This window comes from Rutidosis leptorrhynchoides, chromosome 3 (genome assembly GCF_046630445.1).
Source record: "Rutidosis leptorrhynchoides isolate AG116_Rl617_1_P2 chromosome 3, CSIRO_AGI_Rlap_v1, whole genome shotgun sequence".
Taxonomy (NCBI): domain Eukaryota; kingdom Viridiplantae; phylum Streptophyta; class Magnoliopsida; order Asterales; family Asteraceae; genus Rutidosis; species Rutidosis leptorrhynchoides.
The window spans coordinates 672,890,445-672,913,524 of record NC_092335.1 but is presented as its reverse complement, the minus strand read 5'-3'; the positions used below and the strand labels follow the sequence as shown (position 1 = coordinate 672,913,524).

The window sequence follows — 23,080 nt, the reverse complement described above, 5'->3', positions numbered from 1 at the left end:
TTATTTGAGTAGTAAGGTTATTATGAATCATTATATTCATAGATTTTACTCGAATGGGTTCTCTGTCCTTCCTGCTCAAGGCATCGGCTACCACATTTGCCTTCCCCGGGTGGTAACGAATCTCAAAGTCGTAATCATTCAATAATTCAATCCACCTACGCTGCCTCATATTCAGTTGTTTCTGATTAAATATGTGTTGAAGACTTTTGTGGTCGGTATATATAATACTTTTGACCCCATATAAGTAGTGCCTCCAAGTCTTTAATGCAAAAACAACCGCGCCTAATTCCAAATCATGCGTCGTATAATTTTGTTCGTGAATCTTCAATTGTCTAGACGCATAAGCAATCACCTTCGTTCGTTGCATTAATACACAACCGAGACCTTGCTTTGATGCGTCACAATAAATCACAAAATCATCATTCCCTTCAGGCAATGACAATATAGGTGCCGTAGTTAGCTTTTTCTTCAATAACTGAAACGCTTTCTCTTGTTCATCATTCCATTCAAATTTCTTCCCTTTATGCGTTAATGCAGTCAAGGGTTTTGCTATTCTGGAAAAGTCTTGGATGAACCTTCTGTAGTAACCAGCTAGTCCTAAAAACTGGCGTATGTGTTTCGGAGTTTTCGGGGTTTCCCACTTTTCAACAGTTTCTATCTTTGCCGGATCCACCTTAATACCTTCTTTGTTCACTATGTGACCGAGGAATTGAACTTCTTCCAACCAAAATGCACACTTTGAAAACTTAGCGTACAATTCTTCCTTCCTCAATACTTCTAACACCTTTCTCAAATGTTCACCGTGTTCTTGGTCATTCTTTGAGTAAATAAGTATGTCATCAATGAAAACAATGACAAACTTGTCAAGGTATGGTCCACACACTCGGTTCATAAGGTCCATGAACACAGCTGGTGCATTAGTTAAACCAAACGGCATGACCATAAACTCGTAATGACCGTAACGTGTTCTGAAAGCAGTCTTTGGAATATCATCTTCTTTCACCCGCATTTGATGATACCCGGAACGTAAGTCAATCTTTGAATAAACAGACGAGCCTTGTAGTTGATCAAATAAGTCGTCGATTCTCGGTAGTGGGTAGCGGTTCTTGATGGTAAGTTTGTTCAACTCTCGGTAGTCGATACACAACCTGAATGTACCATCTTTCTTCTTGACAAACAAAACAGGAGCTCCCCACGGTGATGTGCTTGGTCGAATGAAACCACGCTCTAAAAGTTCTTGTAATTGGCTTTGCAGTTCTTTCATCTCGCTGGGTGCGAGTCTGTAAGGAGCACGAGCTATTGGTGCAGCTCCTGGTACAAGATCTATTTGAAATTCAACGGATCGATGTGGGGGTAATCCCGGTAATTCTTTCGGGAATACATCGGGAAATTCTTTTGCAATGGGAACATCATTGATGCTCTTTTCTTCAGTTTGTACTTTCTCGACGTGTGCTAGAACAGCATAGCAACCTTTTCTTATTAGTTTTTGTGCCTTCAAATTACTAATAAGATGTAGCTTCGTGTTGCCCTTTTCTCCGTACACCATTAAGGGTTTTCCTTTTTCTCGTATAATGCGAATTGCATTTTTGTAACAAACGATCTCCGCTTTCACTTCTTTCAACCAGTCCATACCGATTATCACATCAAAACTCCCTAACTCTACTGGTATCAAATCAATCTTAAATGTTTCGCTAACCAGTTTAATTTCTCGATTCCGACATATATTATCTGCTGAAATTAATTTACCATTTGCTAATTCGAGTAAAAATTTACTATCCAAAGGCGTCAATGGACAACTTAATTTAGCACAAAAATCTCTACTCATATAGCTTCTATCCGCACCCGAATCAAATAAAACGTAAGCAGATTTATTGTCAATAAGAAACGTACCCGTAACAAGCTCCGGGTCTTCCTGTGCCTCTACCGCATTAATATTGAAAACTCTTCCACGGCCTTGTCCATTCGTGTTCTCCTGGTTCGGGCAATTTCTAATAATGTGGCCTGGTTTTCCACATTTATAACAAACTACATTGGCATAACTTGCTCCGACACTACTTGCTCCGCCATTACTCGTTCCGGCACCATTTGTTCCTTTCGTTCTATTAACCCCTGGTCCGTAGACCTCACATTTCGCCGCGCTATGACCATTTCTTTTACACTTGTTGCAAAATTTGGTGCAGAACCCCGAGTGATTCTTTTCACACCTTTGGCATAGTTGCTTCTGATTGTTGTTGTTGTTGCGGTTATTATTGTTGTTGGGATGATTGTTGTAGTTGCTGTTGTTGTTGTTGTTGTTGTTGTTGTTGGGCCGTTTGTTGTAGTTGCGATTGATGTTGCGATTGTTGGGATAATTGTTGCGATTATTGTTGTAATTGCTGTTGTTGTTGTATTGGTGATTCTTATCACCGTTTTCCTCCCACTTTCTTTTGACTTGCTTCACATTGGCCTCTTCAGCAGTCTGTTCTTTAATTCTTTCTTCAATCTGGTTCACTAGTTTGTGAGCCATTCTACATGCCTGTTGTATGGAGGCGGGCTCGTGTGAACTTATATCTTCTTGGATTCTTTCCGGTAATCCTTTCACAAACGCGTCGATCTTCTCTTCCTCATCTTCGAATGCTCCCGGATACAATAGGCACAATTCTGTGAATCGTCTTTCGTACGTGGTAATATCAAATCCTTGGGTTCGTAACCCTCTAAGTTCTGTCTTGAGCTTATTGACCTCGGTTCTGGGACGGTACTTCTCGTTCATCAAGTGCTTGAATGCTGACCACGGTAGTGCGTACGCATCATCTTGTCCCACTTGCTCTAGATAGGTATTCCACCATGTTAACGCAGAACCTGTGAAGGTATGCGTAGCGTACTTCACTTTGTCCTCTTCAGTACACTTACTTATGGCAAACACCGATTCAACCTTCTCGGTCCACCGTTTCAACCCGATCGGTCCTTCGGTTCCATCAAATTCCAAAGGTTTGCAGGCAGTGAATTCTTTGTAGGTGCATCCTACACGATTTCCTGTACTGCTAGATCCAAGGTTATTGTTGGTATGTAGCGCAGCCTGTACTGCGGCTATGTTTGAAGCTAGAAAAGTACGGAATTCCTCTTCATTCATATTCACGGTGTGTCGAGTAGTCGGTGCCATTTCCTTCAAAATAGTTAAATGGAACAAGTTAATCATACAGAATATTAAGAGTAGTTAATAGTATTTCGTAGCATAATATGAACTCATTTATAAAAGCTTTTTCTTCATATTAGCGTTTTATAAGTTTAAATTCGGGTAGTACCTACCCGTTAAGTTCATACTTAGTAGCTAATATACAATTCAACTACTACAATTCTATATGAAAAACTGATTATAATAATATTTCGCGTTCAAACTTTTATACAATATTTTACAAACTTACAATACCGCTTATTTTACATAAAGCATGAAATATAGCACACAATAACTTTGATACAAGATAGTTGTGAAGACAATTCTAGCTAGTACACAAGTCGTTCAGCAAAGGCAATAAAGACACGTAATTCATACGTCCAGAAACAAGTCATGCATTCTGGTTTTACTAGGACTACTTCCCATCCTTGGTCTTGTGCAACATAACCGTTATGGCCGTTAATAAGACAGCGTGTTGTAACGTCATCAAAGGGACGAGGGTTACGTAATGTCCAACAGTCTCGTAATAATCTAAAAACCTCATTTCTTACCCCAATTACCGACTCCGTCACTTGTGGAAACGTTTTGTTTAATAGTTGTAGCCCGATGTTCTTGTTCTCACTTTGGTGAGAAGCGAACATTACTAATCCGTAAGCATAACATGCTTCTTTATGTTGCATGTTAGCCGCTTTTTCTAAATCACGAAGTCCAATATTCGGATATATTGAGTCAAAATAATTTCTTAACCCGTTGCGTAAAATAGCATTTGGGTTCCCCGCAATATATGCGTCAAAGTAAACACATCGTAACTTATGGGTTTCCCAATGTGATATCCCCCATCTTTCAAACGAAAGTCTCTTATAAACCAAGACATTCTTGGAACGTTCTTCGAATGTCTTACAAACTGATCTCGCCTTAAATAGTTGTGCCGAAGAATTCTGGCCGACTCTAGACAAAATTTCATCAATCATGTCTCCGGGTAGGTCTCTTAAAATATTGGGTTGTCTATCCATTTTGTGTTTTTAAACTGTAAAATAGACAAGAGTTAGATTCATAAAAAAAATACTTATTAATACAAGCAATTTTTACATATATCATAAAGCATAAGAACACTATATTCCATATATTACACCACACGAATACAACTATCTTATTCCGACTCGCTCGTTTCTTCTTCTTCGGTTTTGGTTCGTTTTGCCAAGTTTCTAGGGATATATGATGTTCCCCTAATACGAGCCGTCGTTGTCCACATTGGTTTAGAAAAACCTGGTGGTTTAGAGGTTCCCGGGTCATTGTTACAACTTAAGGACTTCGGGGGTTGACGATACATATAAAGTTCATCGGGGTTGGAATTAGATTTCTCTATTTTTATGCCCTTTCCCTTATTATTTTCTTTTGCCTTTTTAAATTCAGTTGGGGTAATTTCTATAACATCATCGGAATTCTCGTCGGAATCCGATTCATCGGAGAATTGGTAATCCTCCCAATATTTTGCTTCCTTGGTGGAAACACCATTGACCATAATTAACTTTGGTCGGTTGGTTGAGGATTTTCTTTTACTTAACCGTTTTATTATTTCCCCCACCGGTTCTATTTCTTCATCCGGTTCCGATTCTTCTTCCGGTTCCGATTCTTCTTCCGGTTCCGACTCTTCTTCCGGTTCCTCTTCGGGAACTTGTGAATCAGTCCACAAATCATTCCAATTTACATTTGACTCTTCATTATTATTAGGTGAGTCAATGGGACTTGTTCTAGAGGTAGACATCTATCACATAATATCAAACACGTTAAGAGATTAATATATCACATAATATTCATATGTTAAAAATATATAGTTTCCAACAAAAATGTTAAGCAATCATTTTTAAAGAAAACACGGTCGAAGTCCAGACTCACTAATGCATCCTAACAAACTCGATAAGACACACTAATGCAAATTTTCTGGTTCTCTAAGACCAACGCTCGGATACCAACTGAAATGTCCCGTTCTTATTGATTAAAAACGTTCCATATTAATTGATTTCGTTGCGAGGTTTTGACCTCTATATGAGACGTTTTTCAAAGACTGCATTCATTTTAAAACAAACCATAACCTTTATTTCATCAATAAAGGTTTAAAAAGCTTTAAGTAGATTATCAAATAATGATAATCTAAAATATCCTGTTTACACACGACCATTACATAATGGTTTACAATACAAATATGTTACAACAAAATAAGTTTCTTGAATGCAGTTTTTACACAATATCATACAAGCATGGACTCCAAATCTCATCCTTATTTAAGTATGCGACAGCGGAAGCTCTTAATAATCACCTGAGAATAAACATGCTTAAAACGTCAACAAAAATGTTGGTGAGTTATAGGTTTAACCTATATATATCAAATCGTAACAATAGACCACAAGATTTCATATTTCAATACACATCCCATACATAGAGATAAAAATCATTCATATGGTGAACACCTGGTAACCGACAATAACAAGATGCATATATAAGAATATCCCCATCATTCCGGGACACCCTTCGGATATGATATAAATTTCGAAGTACTAAAGCATCCGGTACTTTGGATGGGGTTTGTTAGGCCCAATAGATCTATCTTTAGGATTCGCGTCAATTAGGGTGTCTGTTCCCTAATTCTTAGATTACCAGACTTAATAAAAAGGGGCATATTCGATTTCGATAATTCAACCATAGAATGTAGTTTCACGTACTTGTGTCTATTTTGTAAATCATTTATAAAACCTGCATGTATTCTCATCCCAAAAATATTAGATTTTAAAAGTGGGACTATAACTCACTTTCACAGATTTTTACTTCGTCGGGAAGTAAGACTTGGCCACTGGTTGATTCACGAACCTATAACAATATATACATATATATATATATCAAAGTATGTTCAAAATATATTTACAACACTTTTAATATATTTTGATGTTTTAAGTTTATTAAGTCAGCTGTCCTCGTTAGTAACCTACAACTAGTTGTCCACAGTTAGATGTACAGAAATAAATTGATAAATATTATCTTGAATCAATCCACGACCCAGTGTATACGTATCTCAGTATTGATCACAACTCAAAGTATATATATTTTGGAATCAACCTCAACCCTGTATAGCTAACTCCAACATTCACATATAGAGTGTCTATGGTTGTTCCGAAATATATATAGATGTGTCGACATGATAGGTCGAAACATTGTATACGTGTCTATGGTATCTCAAGATTACATAATATATAATACAAGTTGATTAAGTTATGGTTGGAATAGATTTGTTACCAATTTTCACGTAGCTAAAATGAGAAAAATTATCCAATCTTGTTTTACCCATAACTTCTTCATTTTAAATCCTTTTTGAGTGAATCAAATTGCTATGGTTTCATATTGAACTCTATTTTATGAATCTAAACAAAAAAAGTATAGGTTTCTAGTCGGAAAAATAAGTTACAAGTCGTTTTTGTAAAGGTAGTCATTTCAGTCGAAAGAACGACGTCTAGATGACCATTTTAGAAAACATACTTCCACTTTGAGTTTAACCATAATTTTTGGATATAGTTTCATGTTCATAATAAAAATCATTTCCTCAGAATAACAACTTTTAAATCAAAGTTTATCATAGTTTTTAATTAACTAACCCAAAACAGCCCGCGGTGTTACTACGACGGCGTAAATCCGGTTTTACGGTGTTTTTCGTGTTTCCAGGTTTTAAATCATTAAGTTAGCATATCATATAGATATAGAACATGTGTTTAGTTGATTTTAAAAGTCAAGTTAGAAGGATTAACTTTTGTTTGCGAACAAGTTTAGAATTAACTAAACTATGTTCTAGTGATTACAAGTTTAAACCTTCGAATAAGATAGCTTTATATGTATGAATCGAATGATGTTATGAACATCATTACTACCTTAAGTTCCTTGGATGAACCTACTGGAAAAGAGAAAAATGGATCTAGCTTCAATGGATCCTTGGATGGCTCAAAGTTCTTGAAGCAAAATCATGACACGAAAACAAGTTCAAGTAAGATCATCACTTGAAATAAGATTGTTATAGTTATAGAAATTGAACCAAAGTTTGAATATGATTATTACCTTGTATTAGAATGATAACCTACTGTAAGAAACAAAGATTTCTTGAGGTTGGATGATCACCTTACAAGATTGGAAGTGAGCTAGCAAACTTGAAAGTATTCTTGATTTTATGAAACTAGAACTTTTGGAATTTATGAAGAACACTTAGAACTTGAAGATAGAACTTGAGAGAGTTCAATTAGATGAAGAAAATTGAAGAATGAAAGTGTTTGTAGGTGTTTTTGGTCGTTGGTGTATGGATTAGATATAAAGGATATGTAATTTTGTTTTCATGTAAATAAGTCATGAATGATTACTCATATTTTTGTAATCTTATGAGATATTTCATGCTAGTTGCCAAATGATGGTTCCCACATGTGTTAGGTGACTCACATGGGCTGCTAAGAGCTGATCATTGGAGTGTATATACCAATAGTACATACATCTAAAAGCTGTGTATTGTACGAGTACGAATACGGGTGCATACGAGTAGAATTGTTGATGAAACTGAACGAGAATGTAATTGTAAGCATTTTTGTTAAGTAGAAGTATTTTGATAAGTGTATTGAAGTCTTTCAAAAGTGTATAAATACATATTAAAACACTACATGTATATACATTTTAACTGAGTCGTTAAGTCATCGTTAGTCGTTACATGTAAGTGTTGTTTTGAAACCTTTAGGTTAACTATCTTGTTAAATGTTGTTAACCCAATGTTTATAATATCAAAAGAGATTTTAAATTATTATATTATCATGATATTATGATGTACGAATATCTCTTAATATGATATATATACATTAAATGTCGTTACAACGATAATCGTTACATATATGTCTCGTTTCAAAATCATTAAGTTAGTAGTCTTGTTTTTACATATGTAGTTCATTGTTAATATACTTAATGATATGTTTACATATCATAATATCATGTTAACTATATATATAACCATATATATGTCATCATATAGTTTTTACAAGTTTTAACGTTCGTGAATCACCGGTCAACTTGGGTGGTCAATTGTCTATATGAAACCTATTTCAATTAATCAAGTCTTAACAAGTTTGATTGCTTAACATGTTGGAAACATTTAATCATGTAAACATCAATCTCAATTAATATATATAAACATGGAAAACTTCGGGTCACTACAAAAGTGACACGCTCATAACCTCGTCGTAGTATTTTATGTATAATACTAATTAATAATATTAATAATAATAATAATAATATTAATATTAATATTAATCTTAATAATAATAATAATAATAATAATAATAATAATAATAATAATAATAATAATAATAATAATAATAATAATAATAATATAAATACGGAGTATGATATATGTGTGTGTAAGACATAGACCAGAATGCTCGAGCTTTATAGTGTGGCCAGATTTCAGACTCCATGCGATCGCATGGTTTCTGTGTGTTATGGCCATGCGATCGCATGGCCTAGGATTCCAGCTCACATCTGATTTGTAATCTAGTTCATCGACATATTAATTTATTATATATATAATAAATTTAATTTATATAATTAATTATATATTATATTAAATTCACGTGCATAGTTGACTTGAAATTTTTGTTCCGATAAGTCGTACGTTGTCACTCGACTTATGTCCCGGTTCCGGTTTTTCGAACGCCCTTTCGTACGCTGAGAAAACTAGTACTTTTCGTTTCGTGACTCGTACCCTTGTCAAAATATAAACTTAAATTATCCATAAATTATATCACTCAAAGTGTATCTTAAACTTTCGAGTGTTTTGGTCATTTACTTCTATAAATCATTGTCTCGCTATTTATTAAAATACATTTTAAAATCATTTGAAATTGTTATATCGCATATTGTTTACACATTTAAACTTAAATTAATGTAATTCATTTATGTGTCATCGTTTATTTCTCACACGTTCTAATTAACATAACTAAATATCAATTGAATCAATAACCGAATGTTATTATTGTTTTCAAATAACCTGAAGCTATATATTCATAAATATATATTCAATATACTTAAACATGTTCTAAATATACGTTGCAAGTTGTTCATAGATTTAATTCTAACAGTTAATATTCCTTATTATTGTATGTGTCCAAATTACGTTATTTAAACATACACTTTACCATTAATTTCGAATACCGTTAAACATGAATGATTTCCCAAATCAACATGGACCTTACAACAGAGACCCGTAATAATATTATAATCCTTAAGGAACTCAGTAAATATCTTTTAATTCAATCGTTTAGCATAATCTTTTAACTTCATAGTTAAATATATCAATCAGATAATCAAACCAATAAGGTTAATGCACATTATCATTTACATAACACTTTGTTACGTTTTCAAGTTATAGTATGTATCTATTTACATATAATTGTTCGTGATTCGTTGAGAATAACCGAAGGGTATTTGAATAGTTTAAAAATTTTAGGATTCAACTTCATAGACTTTGCTTATCGTGTCGAAAACGTTAAAGATTAAGTTTAAATTTGGTCAGAAATTTCTGGGTCATCACAAAAACTTACCATAAACAGTTTCGAGAAACTATCCTCACATGAATTTGGGGACAATGACGTGTTGCTAGATGCTTACCATTGTTTGTATAGTTACTTGGTGTTATGCCATGCACAAGTGGGAGTCTGTAGGATTAATGTGCAAGGTACAACATATAACTATATGTCCAACTTCATTTGAGTCTTCGGGGTCACACACATATACACCGAGACGTCAAATAACAAAATAGTAAATCGAAATTAATTCATTTACTATTCATATGAATAGTAAATGAATCGAAATTAATTAATTTACTATTCACATGAAAGCGACATGATAGAAATTATTAATTATAAGTTACATAACATACTCCTGAAGTATTTGAGAAATACGACTTTATGATATATATTCGTTCTAATTTGGATTCACGGATTTTTCATAAAGGTTCACGGGTGTTGATTAAAAATATCTTTATATATTGCACCAAATTAGTTCATATTGCATTCTTTCAGTGAACTAAAAACACATATTACATATTTTGATTTCATAATATTAACCAAAGGTTGATTAATATTACTTGGGTTTGGATTAGCATCCATTGACGGTCGTTTGAAGTGTAGTGTGGACTATCCAAAGAGACGGTCATACTTTTGATCGTAAGTTTCTCTCCGTCTCATCAATTCTTCAAGAAAGGTATATCGTTAACTCCTCTTTTGTATTATATTCATGACAATTATTATGATGTAACTGGATCATTGGGAAAGATTAATCGTGTGCATGTTTCATTAAATAAGTGAAAATTTAATCTTGTTAAATTTTGTTCATAAAGTAATAAAAGATTATTATTTTAACTATCCGCTGCGTTAATCTGTTTTGATAAAAGTACACACGATTTTTCATCATTGTATAACCGTAAAATTGGTTGGTTGGAGACCTACCTGTCTTACACCTTGGTTTTTACCGTGATAAACCGAACTAATTGGAACTTATATCTTTAGGACATCATGTCAGGTTTGCACCTTGGTTGTTAGGATCTCTTCAACAGTTCATCTACACTTAGAGAAATTTGGAGATACAAAAGATAAGTGAAGGAATATCGGAGTTGGCGTAAATATATATAAAAGGTATAGATATTTACATCCTTATGTTTTTTAAATACACCAAAAGGTTAAACTATTTATACATATTGTGCAACTGCTTATTGTATAGTTTTAAAGCATCTACCAAAAAGAAATGTGAAAACATAAACATTTTATATGTAAATATAAACATACTTATAATGTAAACAATATACATTCTACTTTGTCAAAAAAATTTATTTTCCAACATGAGATAGTGATATATGTCGATATTCACTTTGACATTAAAAGTGTCGGCAGGGGACGTTACTTGGTCCATTCCATCTTGTTAAGCCTAAGAAGCCTGAACTGTAGTATAGTCGAAGTATGTCGAGTCAGTAGCACCGATTAAGCTATTTCCACCAACTATGTTAATGCCCAAGCGCTCTACGGTATAATACCTTTTAACTTTTAATGAATAACTATAGCATAGTCGAAATTGAATTCCAAGCAGGATTTAAACCCATGGAAATTTAATTCTACCATTTTTATGGCGTCTCAATTTTATTTTTATTTTATTTTATTTTACTATTTTTTAATAAAATTTCCTACTTATTGGCCGAAGGTCCACCCGGAAACAATCTCTTTATCCGTCGAATAGAGAGAGGGATGACTTTCTCAAAATCTACTTTTGAGAGTTTGTCACTCTGGACTTGTTTTTATTCTCGAATAAAGGAAGGATTGTCTACATCTCACCTCCCCATACACTATTCATGTATTACTAAGTTTTGTTGTTGCATAGCAAGTCGAAGAAGTATTTTAAGTCAACAGCACCAGTTTAGATGACCTATTAAAAACAAAATGATAAAGTTTATTGGCTTCCAAATGTATAGTTCCCTTTGATTAAAATTTTATTTTTCTAGAACTTAAAATAGAATCCAAAAATTAACTCAATGAAAGCCATTTATCCACTATTAATATATTCTTTTTAGTTATTAAATTGTTTGATTACATATAAACATAGAAAGAACTAGTTGTGGAGCCCTCGCTTTGCACCGGGGCTCCGTTTTGAATGCGAGTTAAAAAAAAGTGTTGATCTATTTTGTAAAAAAAAAAAAAATTCGACATCTAACATTAAAGTGTTGTTCCTTTGTGAAAGTTGCTTCTTTTAGCGTTCGGGTTTTTTTTTTTTTTAAAAGTTAGTTGATCTATTTTGTAAAAAAGAATATTTTTCGACATCTTTTGGTAGCATTGAAGGGTTGTTACTTTTATGAAAGTTGCTTTTTTATCGTTTGAGAAAAAAAAAAGTAGCACAGTAGTAGCGTGGTGAGAGTGTTAGTGATGGGATAAATAATATTTTAGAATATAGGTATAAAATGGGGGGGTTCGATTTGTATTTTAATGAAAGTTTGGGGGTTGAGTGTGTGAAAAATGAAATATTAAGTAGTACTATAAAATGGGGGGTTCGATTTGTATTTTAATGAAAGTTAGGGGGTTGAGTGTGTGAAAAATGAAATATTAAGTAGTACTATTCATAATTAATAAGACAAATTTTGTCTATTAGTTATACTAGTGTTCAAGCCCTCGCTTCGCGGCGGAGGTTCGATTTTTAATGTATTTTATTGCGTTTAGTTTGTAAAATCATTTTGTGGTTAACGATGATGTCTTTGAAGCGCAACTCGAGTCGAACTAAAAGGTATAACTCGTGAAAGATTTAAATGTTATTTTAAATTAACAATATATGTGTATCTCCGCGTTTCGCTATGGAATTGTCGACTTTTAAAAATTTAACGGAGAATTAACGTGTATGAAAAGTACCCCAAATATTTAGCGTTTTTTAAAAAGCGTCTGTTTTGTGTATAGCTAGTGACATTGTGTTCCTAAAATTATTTCGAGTTTAATGATGGTGGCGGAAAATTTTAACTCGTTGCGAGCTCGAAGATATGGCCCGTTGAATATTTGGGTGGAGTTTGTTTAAGATTTTGTATGAGAATAGGTATTTGACACTTTATCTCCCTGTTTGGGGGGTGGATTTGATTTTTTGGATAAAGTGTGGGGGTTTTGTTTTTCAATTTAAAAAAAAAAGAAAAAAACGTGAAAAGTCGAAAGTACTCCTGGGTATTATTCATTTTCCTTGTATCTTTCAGATATAGGTATAATATAATATAATATAATATAATATAATATAATATAATATAATATAAACATCAGAGGAAAAAATGGGTTAAAAAGTGAGACTAAAATCAAATTTATATTAAAAAACTTGTAAAAAAATCTTGATATATGTAAAACATAGACATGAAAAATACTACTCCGTAGTAAACATTGGAGAAAAAATCGGTTAAAAAGTGATACCTAAAACGCTTTATGAAAATTAAAATAAGGAAAAATAATCCCCAAATAAAAACAAAATTAGGTCTTCTTCACAATTACTTCAAAATCAAAATCATCAAATCAATCAAAGCCATTTAGCTACACTTACGTTTCGTTGATGGCATCTCCATCAGGTTAATTCATCATTTTCAGTATTCTCAATTTTAATTTTGCTTTCGATACTGATATTGCGCATAATAATCATAATATCGTAAACAAATACGTTGAAATCAGACTTATTCGCATAACTTTATCAACATAGATCTCTCAAAATTTAGATTTAATATAATCTTTTATTTATAGGAACGAATTAGGGTTTCCGTTGGCTATTGGAATATATGAATTGCTTAATCCGTGACTCTGATGTGTTATCCGCGCCTGTTCTTATTGTTTCCGTACATTTCCAGGTTTGTATTTGACTGCATTTTCATTTTTGTTTGTGTTAATATATATTTGTGGCTCCTAATCTGCTGTGATACACACGTATAATACTACGATTGTATAATGGAAAAAAAAAAAAAAGGATTATATTAACTCCAAGAAATTGAATATGAATCCACCTCATACTAGCAATCATATAATGAAGAGAGAGAAGAAAACGAAAACGACATCCGACTTGATAACATGCTATGCATATGCTATATGTCAGTGACAGTTTGTTTTTCTTTATTGAACTATATAAGTAGTTTTTTTTAATATTTTATTTGATATGGAGATTGTATGTAGGTGAATTGGGAGCAACGTATTCTTGTGCCTAGTTGTTTTGTAGAATTGGTGCAGCCGATTTTGAACTTCGGTTTTCAGGAAAGGGTATATAATGGCTGAAGGTAACGAGTATGTAGAACTTAAATTCAGAATATATGATGGAGCGGATATTTGTCATAGCAGTTATGCCTCGATAACTACTATAGCGTCTCTTAAGCAAAAGCTTGTTTCTGAATGGCCTCAAGGTTTGAGATTACATTTTGTTGTCCATACATTCAATCATTTTATTCCTGCATCCGTTTTGGTGCTAAGCTCCTTCATTGCTGACACACTGTTCTTTTTCTTCTTTTAATCACTTTCAAAAATTGTATTGCATGTTGAATGTTGAAAAAATAGAATTTGTGGCCTAGATATGTATATTTTGTGGGCCATTTGGAATGGTTCATAACAGTGAGCTCTACCATTTCTTAACTACATATATGCCTCGAATTTTTTAGATTTAGTACAATGTGAATATGTCATCATTATGCTTATGATGTAAATTGTACATGGTTGAAAAATCTGTTAAGTAGTCAAATTATCATCTGGGTATTTGTTGTTTTAGCCGTTAGTGTTTTGAATTTTGGAAAGATGGTCTACATTATATGAGTTTCATTTGATTTGATTTTATCAATGGTTATTGAAGGGAATGAGAATGCATTGTCTAGGAGGAATTCCATCGCCTTGCTAATATTTGTCAGTTTTGCTATGTTACATGCTAAATTTCATAGTAGGATCTCTCTGTAGACTACTAAATTATTAATTAGTTTTTGATGAACAAAAGAGGTCTCAATAGATTGCAAGACCTGTGTATGACGAGTCTCTACATAATGTTTTTACATATTGCATAGTGATCAAAATATCTTGTGGCACATTTTGCAGACATTGATTCCAATATGGTTAAGAAAGTATCAATTTATTTTTATAATTAAAAGCCGAACTTGAATGATCAGGTGTGACTGGTGTGTAAAATTGCATTCATGTGATTTTCTTAGCTTGAGGTAGTTATTAATTTCTCTGTGACGAATTTTTTCCTAAAAAACTCTGTATACTGCAATCTGGTGTTTTTCTTTGGATGGTTATTAGATTTACTATTCAGTTATGTTGAACTCTTTCACATCATGAGAAACTGAATGTGAATTTGAAATTGTTTTATATATGTGTGCTATAGACATTACATGTTTATAGCTGTGTGTTTAGGTTCATCTTTTGATTCCTTTTTAGTTTTGCTACTTATCTCTACGTTGTTATCTGAAATGCACTTAACGTCTGTTTGATAGGTAAGTCTGTAGTACCCAAGTCAGTGAATGACATAAAGCTAATACATTTGGGGAAAGTTTTGGAGAACGGTAAGACATTATCAGAATCCGGAGTGCGTGATAGTGCCTTTGCAGGAGGAGTAATCACAATGCATGTTGTTATTCAACCCGTTCTCGCCAAAAAGAAACCAGGTCAGTTTTGTAACCCCTATATCATGATACTGTTTGATCTGTAAATTAAAATACATATGACGTGCAACTCATATTGCTAAATCCAATGTTCTTTGAGATTTATCTATGATGCTTAGAAAAAAATGGGTAGGTCAACCCAACCCATACCCATTTGGACCATTACCAAATTCCCGACCCTTTTTTTTTTACCACTAACTTGAATTTTTTAACTCTGTTTCTGTTCCAAATATGGTGAATAACAATCTACTAACTTCCCTAGCGGTTTCAAGAACACATTTACATGAGAATGAAGCTTGAATTAAAAACAACCACATAATTTAGTACATCCATTTGGAGTCGACTGAAACTTGTGATTTGCTTAAATTTGATTTTTGATACCATGCAGCCAAAAAACAAGATGATGCAGGTAAACTGAATTCATGTGGATGTACAATCCTTTAGCTTTGTAACAGTGCATATATATGACTAGCTGGCGTGCAAATATTCGAGGTGATATCAACACTTGTGTTTGAATCTTGGGACTTGAGAGGTTTCTTTATATTCCATAATGTTGCTCTTGTTATGTTGAGTTTTTCTTATTTCATGTATATTGAAATTGAAATCCTTCTGGGCGTGTCATCTATGCTATGAGTGAGATTGGACCAATTTAGGCCAAACTTACTAAACGAAAGCTTGTAGAGCAAAACGTTGTTTGAGGTGTTTACATATTCGTTGTGTTTAAGATAAACATGAATTCGATTTGCATGGTGTTCATCTAGAGCTTTATGATCCACTCATTGGTAACTGAGGGGATATAGGGTATAGTTTATACTAAGGATCAACTTTTGACTATTGTAGCAAAATTGGAACTGGGTATTACTACTTACGTTCCTCAAGTATTTAACTCTTATAGGTTTGAGATATTCGTGATATTTAGTCACATACAACGTATGACACACTCGCTCTTCATTTACAACACTACGATGGTTGTACATGTCAACATACAAATACATGCATGTTATTATTTCTAATGGTTAAACTAACCATGGCAATGATGTCTAGACTAAACTTTTCACCATTTTGGGGAAGCTGAGTAGCCTGATCGGGTCATCTTGTGAAGCCGAGTTATTTTGTGTTTCATTCATACTCTTTTTCTTAAAACTTGAGACCTAGGATATTGGCCTCAAGTTCTAAGTATGCTATTAATCACAAGACTATGTCACTTGAAAAAAAAAAAAAAAAAAAGGAAATTAGTGTCAATACACTTTTTAATAAACTTTAATATCAAAGTACCCTTTTTTTTTTTTTTTTTTAATAAATAAATGCCAGTTATACCAAGCCATAGAATGAAGTCGGACAGGATGTTATTGTAACTCTTCGTGACTGACTGGTAAAAAGCATAACAACACGTGTATGGCTTCGACCGAACTCGAGCTCGACCTGGTCGAACTTGTGTTCCCTCAGACTGTTTCTAACCCTGGCTGTGATGTCAGAGGCGAATGATGTACTTTTTGGTGAAAAAGTGGATTTTTAGCTGTGACTGTACTTGACTCTCGTTAACCCAAAATGTCAAGTTTTTGTGTCAAATATTTGGAGAGTGAGGTGGTAAAATCTGATTGGAAATTGGGTTGGAAAAAAATAAATTAAATATAAATATAAAATGGCAAAAACTTGTGATTGGCTCAACCAAATCTCACTCCACCGTCAAAAAATCAACTAACCTTTGTTGGCGTCAAAAATTGACGCAAAATTGACGCAGGGTTAACAGGCTTCAAAAGCGTCAGACTCATCCACCTCATCTGACGAACTATTTCTGACGCTGGGTTAGTACCGGTCTCAGGTACTTGATCTCCACTACGGTTATAAAACCCTAATTGTTTTAAAATATTGAAATATACTTACTACCCTCTCACCACTCGTTGGATTGAAGCCATCCATGTTACCATCGTTGGTCTGTTCACATCTAAACAACGGCAGTTATCCATGTCACCCTTGTTCGTTCTTTCGCCTCCAAACAATGGCAATTGGCACCTTGGCGGTCAACTATGCAGACGTGTAATGGCAGTGACACGTTATTTTAACCTTAGAGACGTTAGTTCTTAAGTTGAAAGGTGTTTAACCACATAAGGTTATCGATATGCATACATCGGGTGTATTTACCCTATGGATCATACATAAGAATGGGAGGATAAATACAATTATAAGTAGGGATGGCAATGGGCGAGAAAAAACCCGTGACTCGCGGGTACCTGATCCGTGATGGGCGGGTAAAATCATTAAATCCTACCCGCGGGCACGGGTACGGGTAAAAAATTATACCCGCCGACGGGTCGCGGGCGGGTTGCAGGTACATACTACCCGTCACGGGTAAAACCTGATCCGTTAATTTATGAGAATTTTTTTAATTTACCTGCAAGTTTATGCATACAATTATCAAATTTAAAAATGATTTTACATGTAATGCAATAATAACTAGATATGTGAGGTCCGCGCGTTGCGGCGGAAACACTAAATCTTCTTGTCAATATATATTTGTAAAAAATTCAACGATAAATAGAGAAGCAAAAACTGAAGAAAAAAAGACTGTCTATTTAGTGCTATGAAACGTTAAGAATGGGAGCAATTCATACAAAGAGTAAATTAAATACAACTTTATGGGAAGATATCATATACATTACAACAATTGTAGTCATACAGCCTTGTTGACAACTATCACAAATTGTAACCTAACCATTAGCAACTAAAAGCCAACATCTACCATGCCAAGCCCACTTCTTTAGGCAATATCATTAGTTGTAATATCTAATGAATAAAATCACCTCTTATCAACCGACCAAAAAAATTAAAGTACGGCAGATCCATTATAAAAAGAAGTAATGACATCAAAATGATTGCATGTTGTCTAACTATTCTTCTAATCTATTCAACCACCATTCTCTCTATTCAACCACCATTCTCTCTGTTGATATAAATATGTAGAAAGTGGTGGATTTTAAGTATCACATATGTGCCCTTGTGGTGTGATGAGGCATCAACTCAAGTATACATCCACCATTATAAACCAAAAACTGAATGTGGATAATGATATTGTTAATCAATGAGATGACCAAATTTTACTGTTCTTAATGTACCCGGAGTCGCCATCTAGCATGTATGATCAGCTAACACCATTGTGAGCCATCTATCATCCCAAATCTCAAACATGAAATGACCTGCATACAGCAAAAAAATTTAGAATGATTTTGGAGTAACAATAAGTTTCAAAACCAATATTGGTAAAATAGACAACACACGTTGTCACACTTTTTCATACTTTAGGTGGTTGCAATTTTGTATATGTGGTGTATGCTAAGCACCTGCACCTATTAAAATCAAGATTTCATATCATAAATCACAGTTTTGGACCATTTTTACTAAATATTTTAGATTTCAAACCTAATTCATTCAAGTTATTTTTGCCCTTAATAATACCTTATACCAGAAAACAGTGGAACATTGGCTGCAGACACATTAATAGTCGCTAGGACCACGATAAAAATGTGATAACCTATCCAGTCAGTAACACCTGGTGCAAATGGCACATTCGCTAATCACAGGGCTTCGAATACTTCTACTGGTAATGAGTCTTGTCACGTTGATTTCGAGTCAGTTTCGATTGCATTGAATAGGGTTAATGATAAGCAGGATACTGTAGCAGCCACAAATACACAGGTTCAAGCTCATTCGATTCATGTTGAAAACGTATTGGATACGGGTTATAATGAGCGTCGTTTTGATGGTGAAACTGTTTCTGGCACTCCTTGTGTCATGGATGATCAAAGCTCAAAGGTTAAAGAGCTCTCTGTTTTTTCTAGTAGACTTAAGGAGGGTATTATTTTACAAGAAGGTGTTTCAATTGGTGGTGTTTATTCCACCTCAAATGTTAGTGGCAAGAATGTGGGTGAAGATCTTAGTTTGGTTCAAAATGAACCTGTTGGTTTTGTTTTGGCACAAAATGATGAGCCTGTTTCGATTAATAAAGGCTCCGAGGCCCACGGTGTTGGTGATTGTATTGGTGTGGGTACTAATCGAATAAAAAAGGGTCGGGGTGCAAAGTTAAAACAGAAATTGGGGTCGCGCCATGAAAGTTTCATTTTAAGGGATGAGAATGAAGAGGTTATTGGTACTTCAAAGGTTAGCAAAAAAAAGTTAATTGAAGATTTAGCGGATCGTGAGGTTAAGACTCCATCAACTGGTGTTCTTAGTGAGGGCGCTTCGGGTTTAAGTTAGGGTAATGAGGTGTTGGAGACCCATGATGAGGATTGTGGTGATGAAGTGGATGAGAATGTTGGCTTTTTTGATGGTCTTAAGAAGGAAGGTTGGCTCCCTCCTTCCGTGCCGGGTATTAGGATTGGAAGCTCGTCAACAAAGGTTTCGTCTTATGAGATTGAAAATCGGGCGCGCAAGAAACTTATTCGTTTGAAGGTTGACGGTGTGGTTGTCAAGCCGATCATCAAGTCTCGAAAAGGTAAAACGGTTGACGGGTAGTTCGTGTTTGGTTTGATTTTTTAGTGTTGTATGCCATTTGTTTAGTTAGTGGTGTTTTTTTTTTGTTTCGGATTTTATATTTGTTTTTTTTGGTCCGTGATCGTTTGTTTGATCCGGTTGCTAAAGGCTCGAGTCTAATTAGTTATTGCTCTTTGTTTACTGTTAGAGGTCGTTTATTGTTTCCGAGCCTTAGTGCGCTTGTATCCTTGTTCGTCTTATTCATCTATTGATGAAAAGACTTGTTTCAATGTTATCGTTTTTTTGCCAAAAAAAAAAGTAACACGTTTGAAAATTAACACAAATAATTCAGAAAAGATGATAGAATAGGAGCTAAACATACTGGAAATGTAAAATAAGACATTATGTTGCCACTAAACATGTCAGAAAAGGCACATCCTAAACATTAACCAATTTTAAACTTCAACTATATCCCTCGTAACATAAGCGTAATCATATAAGACAAAACATAAGTTGGATCCACGCTAATTTTTGCAACCCATTCAACATTTCATTCGATACAATTATCAGCTATATCTTAGTCTAAATATCAGACTCTATGGTGTCATTTTATACACAACAGTTATATGCTAAAGATTCAGCTACATCATATTTTCTTTTTTGTCTCAAATGCATATAGTAGATTTTATTGTTAATCTTTTTAGACCGATACAATATAAAGAAAGCTGCTTGTTTTAGCCCACTACCAACCACCCAATTTTCCCCTCTACTCACCCTCATGCTAGTTAGTTCCAATTTAGGTTAAGGGATGTGGAAAACAAATATCTAAAACTGCAAGCATTTTTCACTTGACAATTTACTTTTTACTCTTTGATGCAGCTGGTTTTACAAAAGGAAATTGGAAGTAATGATTGCCAATCCCATGGATGGTACACTTTCAAATTTAGTGAACCTTCCAAATCGGAAGTGGGATTTTTCAGTATTTGCTGCCACGGCCGTTTGATCTGACAGCTGAAAATGCTACTAAATGCTGACTGCAAATAACACGGATACACTCATACACATAAAGTCATATTTTCAAATAAAGAGAGAAATACCAATTCTATCGCTAATGTCAAAACTAAATTATCTTTGCATCTGAAATAAAACACATTATGATCACGTTTGTAAAAACAACATTACGATAAACGCCATAACAAATAAAATGTCACACAATATAACATAAAACCCTGAAAACGCAACAACACAGAAAGCCACTAAATTAGTGAAAAATGATGGATGTGTACCTTCAGGTCATTCAATGAACTTCGAATTCACATCAAGACCAACAATCTTGTTCCTTGGCAGATCCAAATGGGTGGCTAAATCGTTGAAATTAAATAGAGTTACTTTCTAAAAAGACATGTTAACATATTACAAATTTTATGGTATAGAGCCATATATACGCTTTATCATGAATGTGATTTGGTGCCATACACACACTTTATCATAGAAGTGCTGAAAGTTTTATTTATATTGGGTCATATTCAGATTATAAGCTGAAGCAAACAAATAATTTTAAGAAGCGTAAAGTATCTGGTCTAGATCTCCCCTACTAAAAAAATTATACACATTCCATTAAATATCAAAATCCAAAACATAGCAGCATCATTAATTAACTAATTATCATCATCAAATTAAACTTGCTAATAACAAAATGAATTGAAAAACTAATGAAATAACTAAATGAGCTAGGGTTTGATATGAACTTACCATTAATGATCAGCAATAGGGAAGAGTGAACCATTGAGTAGAATAAATTAATGAAGCACAACGATTACAAACCTAAATCGTATTATTAATTTCTTTGGAGAACCAAAGTATCAGCAGAAAAACCTTCAATCGATGCTTATCAACATTAAGACGAACCGATGAAGATGGAGATGGTGATTTAGGTTTTTGTTTTGTCATCATAGCCTGGATGAAGCGACACGATGGCGTTGGGTTTTTAGGGTTTCTTTTGGGGAATTTGTTGAAGAACGTCCCAGAAGGAGAATTTGGGGAAAAAATTGTAGAGTAATTTACTGTTATACTGTTTAGGGTTACTGTTATATTGTTTACGGGTTTGAGTATATAGAGTAATGTTTATAAATATAACATTAGATATAAGTAAAAAAAACTTTATTTTCACGTCATTGTAGCTTGTACATATAGTTCATAATTAATAAAATTATCTAATTTTTTTAAAAGAAATTTAACAAAGTTGTATATTATAATTACCCGTGGGTTACCCGCGGGTCATGGGTATCCGCGGGTCACGGGCATGGGCGAAGTTTTTTTACCCGCGGGCTGGTAACGAGTTTTAACGAGCAAAAAAATAACCCGCCGGGCCGGTCGCGGGTATATAGAACCCGTGCCCGTTACCCGCCGGCGCCATTCCTAATTATAAGGATTAGTAGAGCAATTTAGTAAACCGCAAGGCGTTAGTGTGTAGTGACCCGAACTTTTTCATGTTTATATAAATTAATTGAGATTGATATTTACATGATTAAATGTTTCCAACATGTTAAGCAATCAAACTTGTTAAGACTTGATTAATTGAAATATGTTTCATATAGACAATTGACCACCCAAGTTGACCGGTGATTCACGAACGTTAAAACTTGTAAAAACTATATGATGACATATATATGGATATATATATAGTTAACATGATACTATGATAAGTAAACATATCATTAAGTATATTAACAATGAACTACATATGTAAAAACAAGACTACTAACTTAATGATTTTTAAACGGGACATATATGTAACGATTATCGTTGTAAAGACATTTAATGTATATATATCATATTAAGAGATATTCATACATGATAATATCATGATAATATAATAATTTAAAATCTCATTTGATATTATAAACATTGGGTTAACAACATTTAACAAGATCGTTAACCTAAAGGTTTCAAAACAACACTTACATGTAACAACTAACGATGACTTAACGACTCAGTTAAAATGTATATACATGTAGTGTTTTAATATGTATTTATACACTTTTGAAAGACTTCAATACACTTATCAAAATACTTCTACTTAACAAAAATGCTTACAATTACATCCTCGTTCAGTTTCATCAACAATTCTACTCGTATGCACCCGTATCCGTACTCGTACAATACACAGCTTTTAGATGTATGTACTATTGGTATATACACTCCAATGATCAGCTCTTAGCAGCCCATGTGAGTCACCTAACACATGTGGGAACCAT

At 33.8% G+C, this 23,080-nt stretch overlaps 1 protein-coding gene across 2 annotated transcripts; it reads left to right on the top strand.

Moving 5' to 3' along the window:
- The first annotated feature begins 13,175 nt into the window (after window positions 1-13,175).
- LOC139899374 (membrane-anchored ubiquitin-fold protein 3-like) lies at window positions 13,176-15,800 on the top strand. Of its 2 annotated transcripts, none has more exons than XM_071882202.1 (5): window positions 13,176-13,298; window positions 13,468-13,571; window positions 13,891-14,114; window positions 15,189-15,359; window positions 15,745-15,800. In XM_071882202.1, the coding sequence occupies exons 3-5, from the start codon at window positions 13,982-13,984 to the stop codon at window positions 15,798-15,800; spliced, it is 360 nt and encodes a 119-aa protein (XP_071738303.1). In that variant the 5' UTR covers window positions 13,176-13,298; window positions 13,468-13,571; window positions 13,891-13,981. The 2 variants fall into 2 exon arrangements, with proteins under 2 accessions (XP_071738303.1, XP_071738304.1); XM_071882203.1 differs by having other exon boundaries at window positions 13,880-14,114.
- The last annotated feature ends 7,280 nt before the right edge of the window (window positions 15,801-23,080 follow it).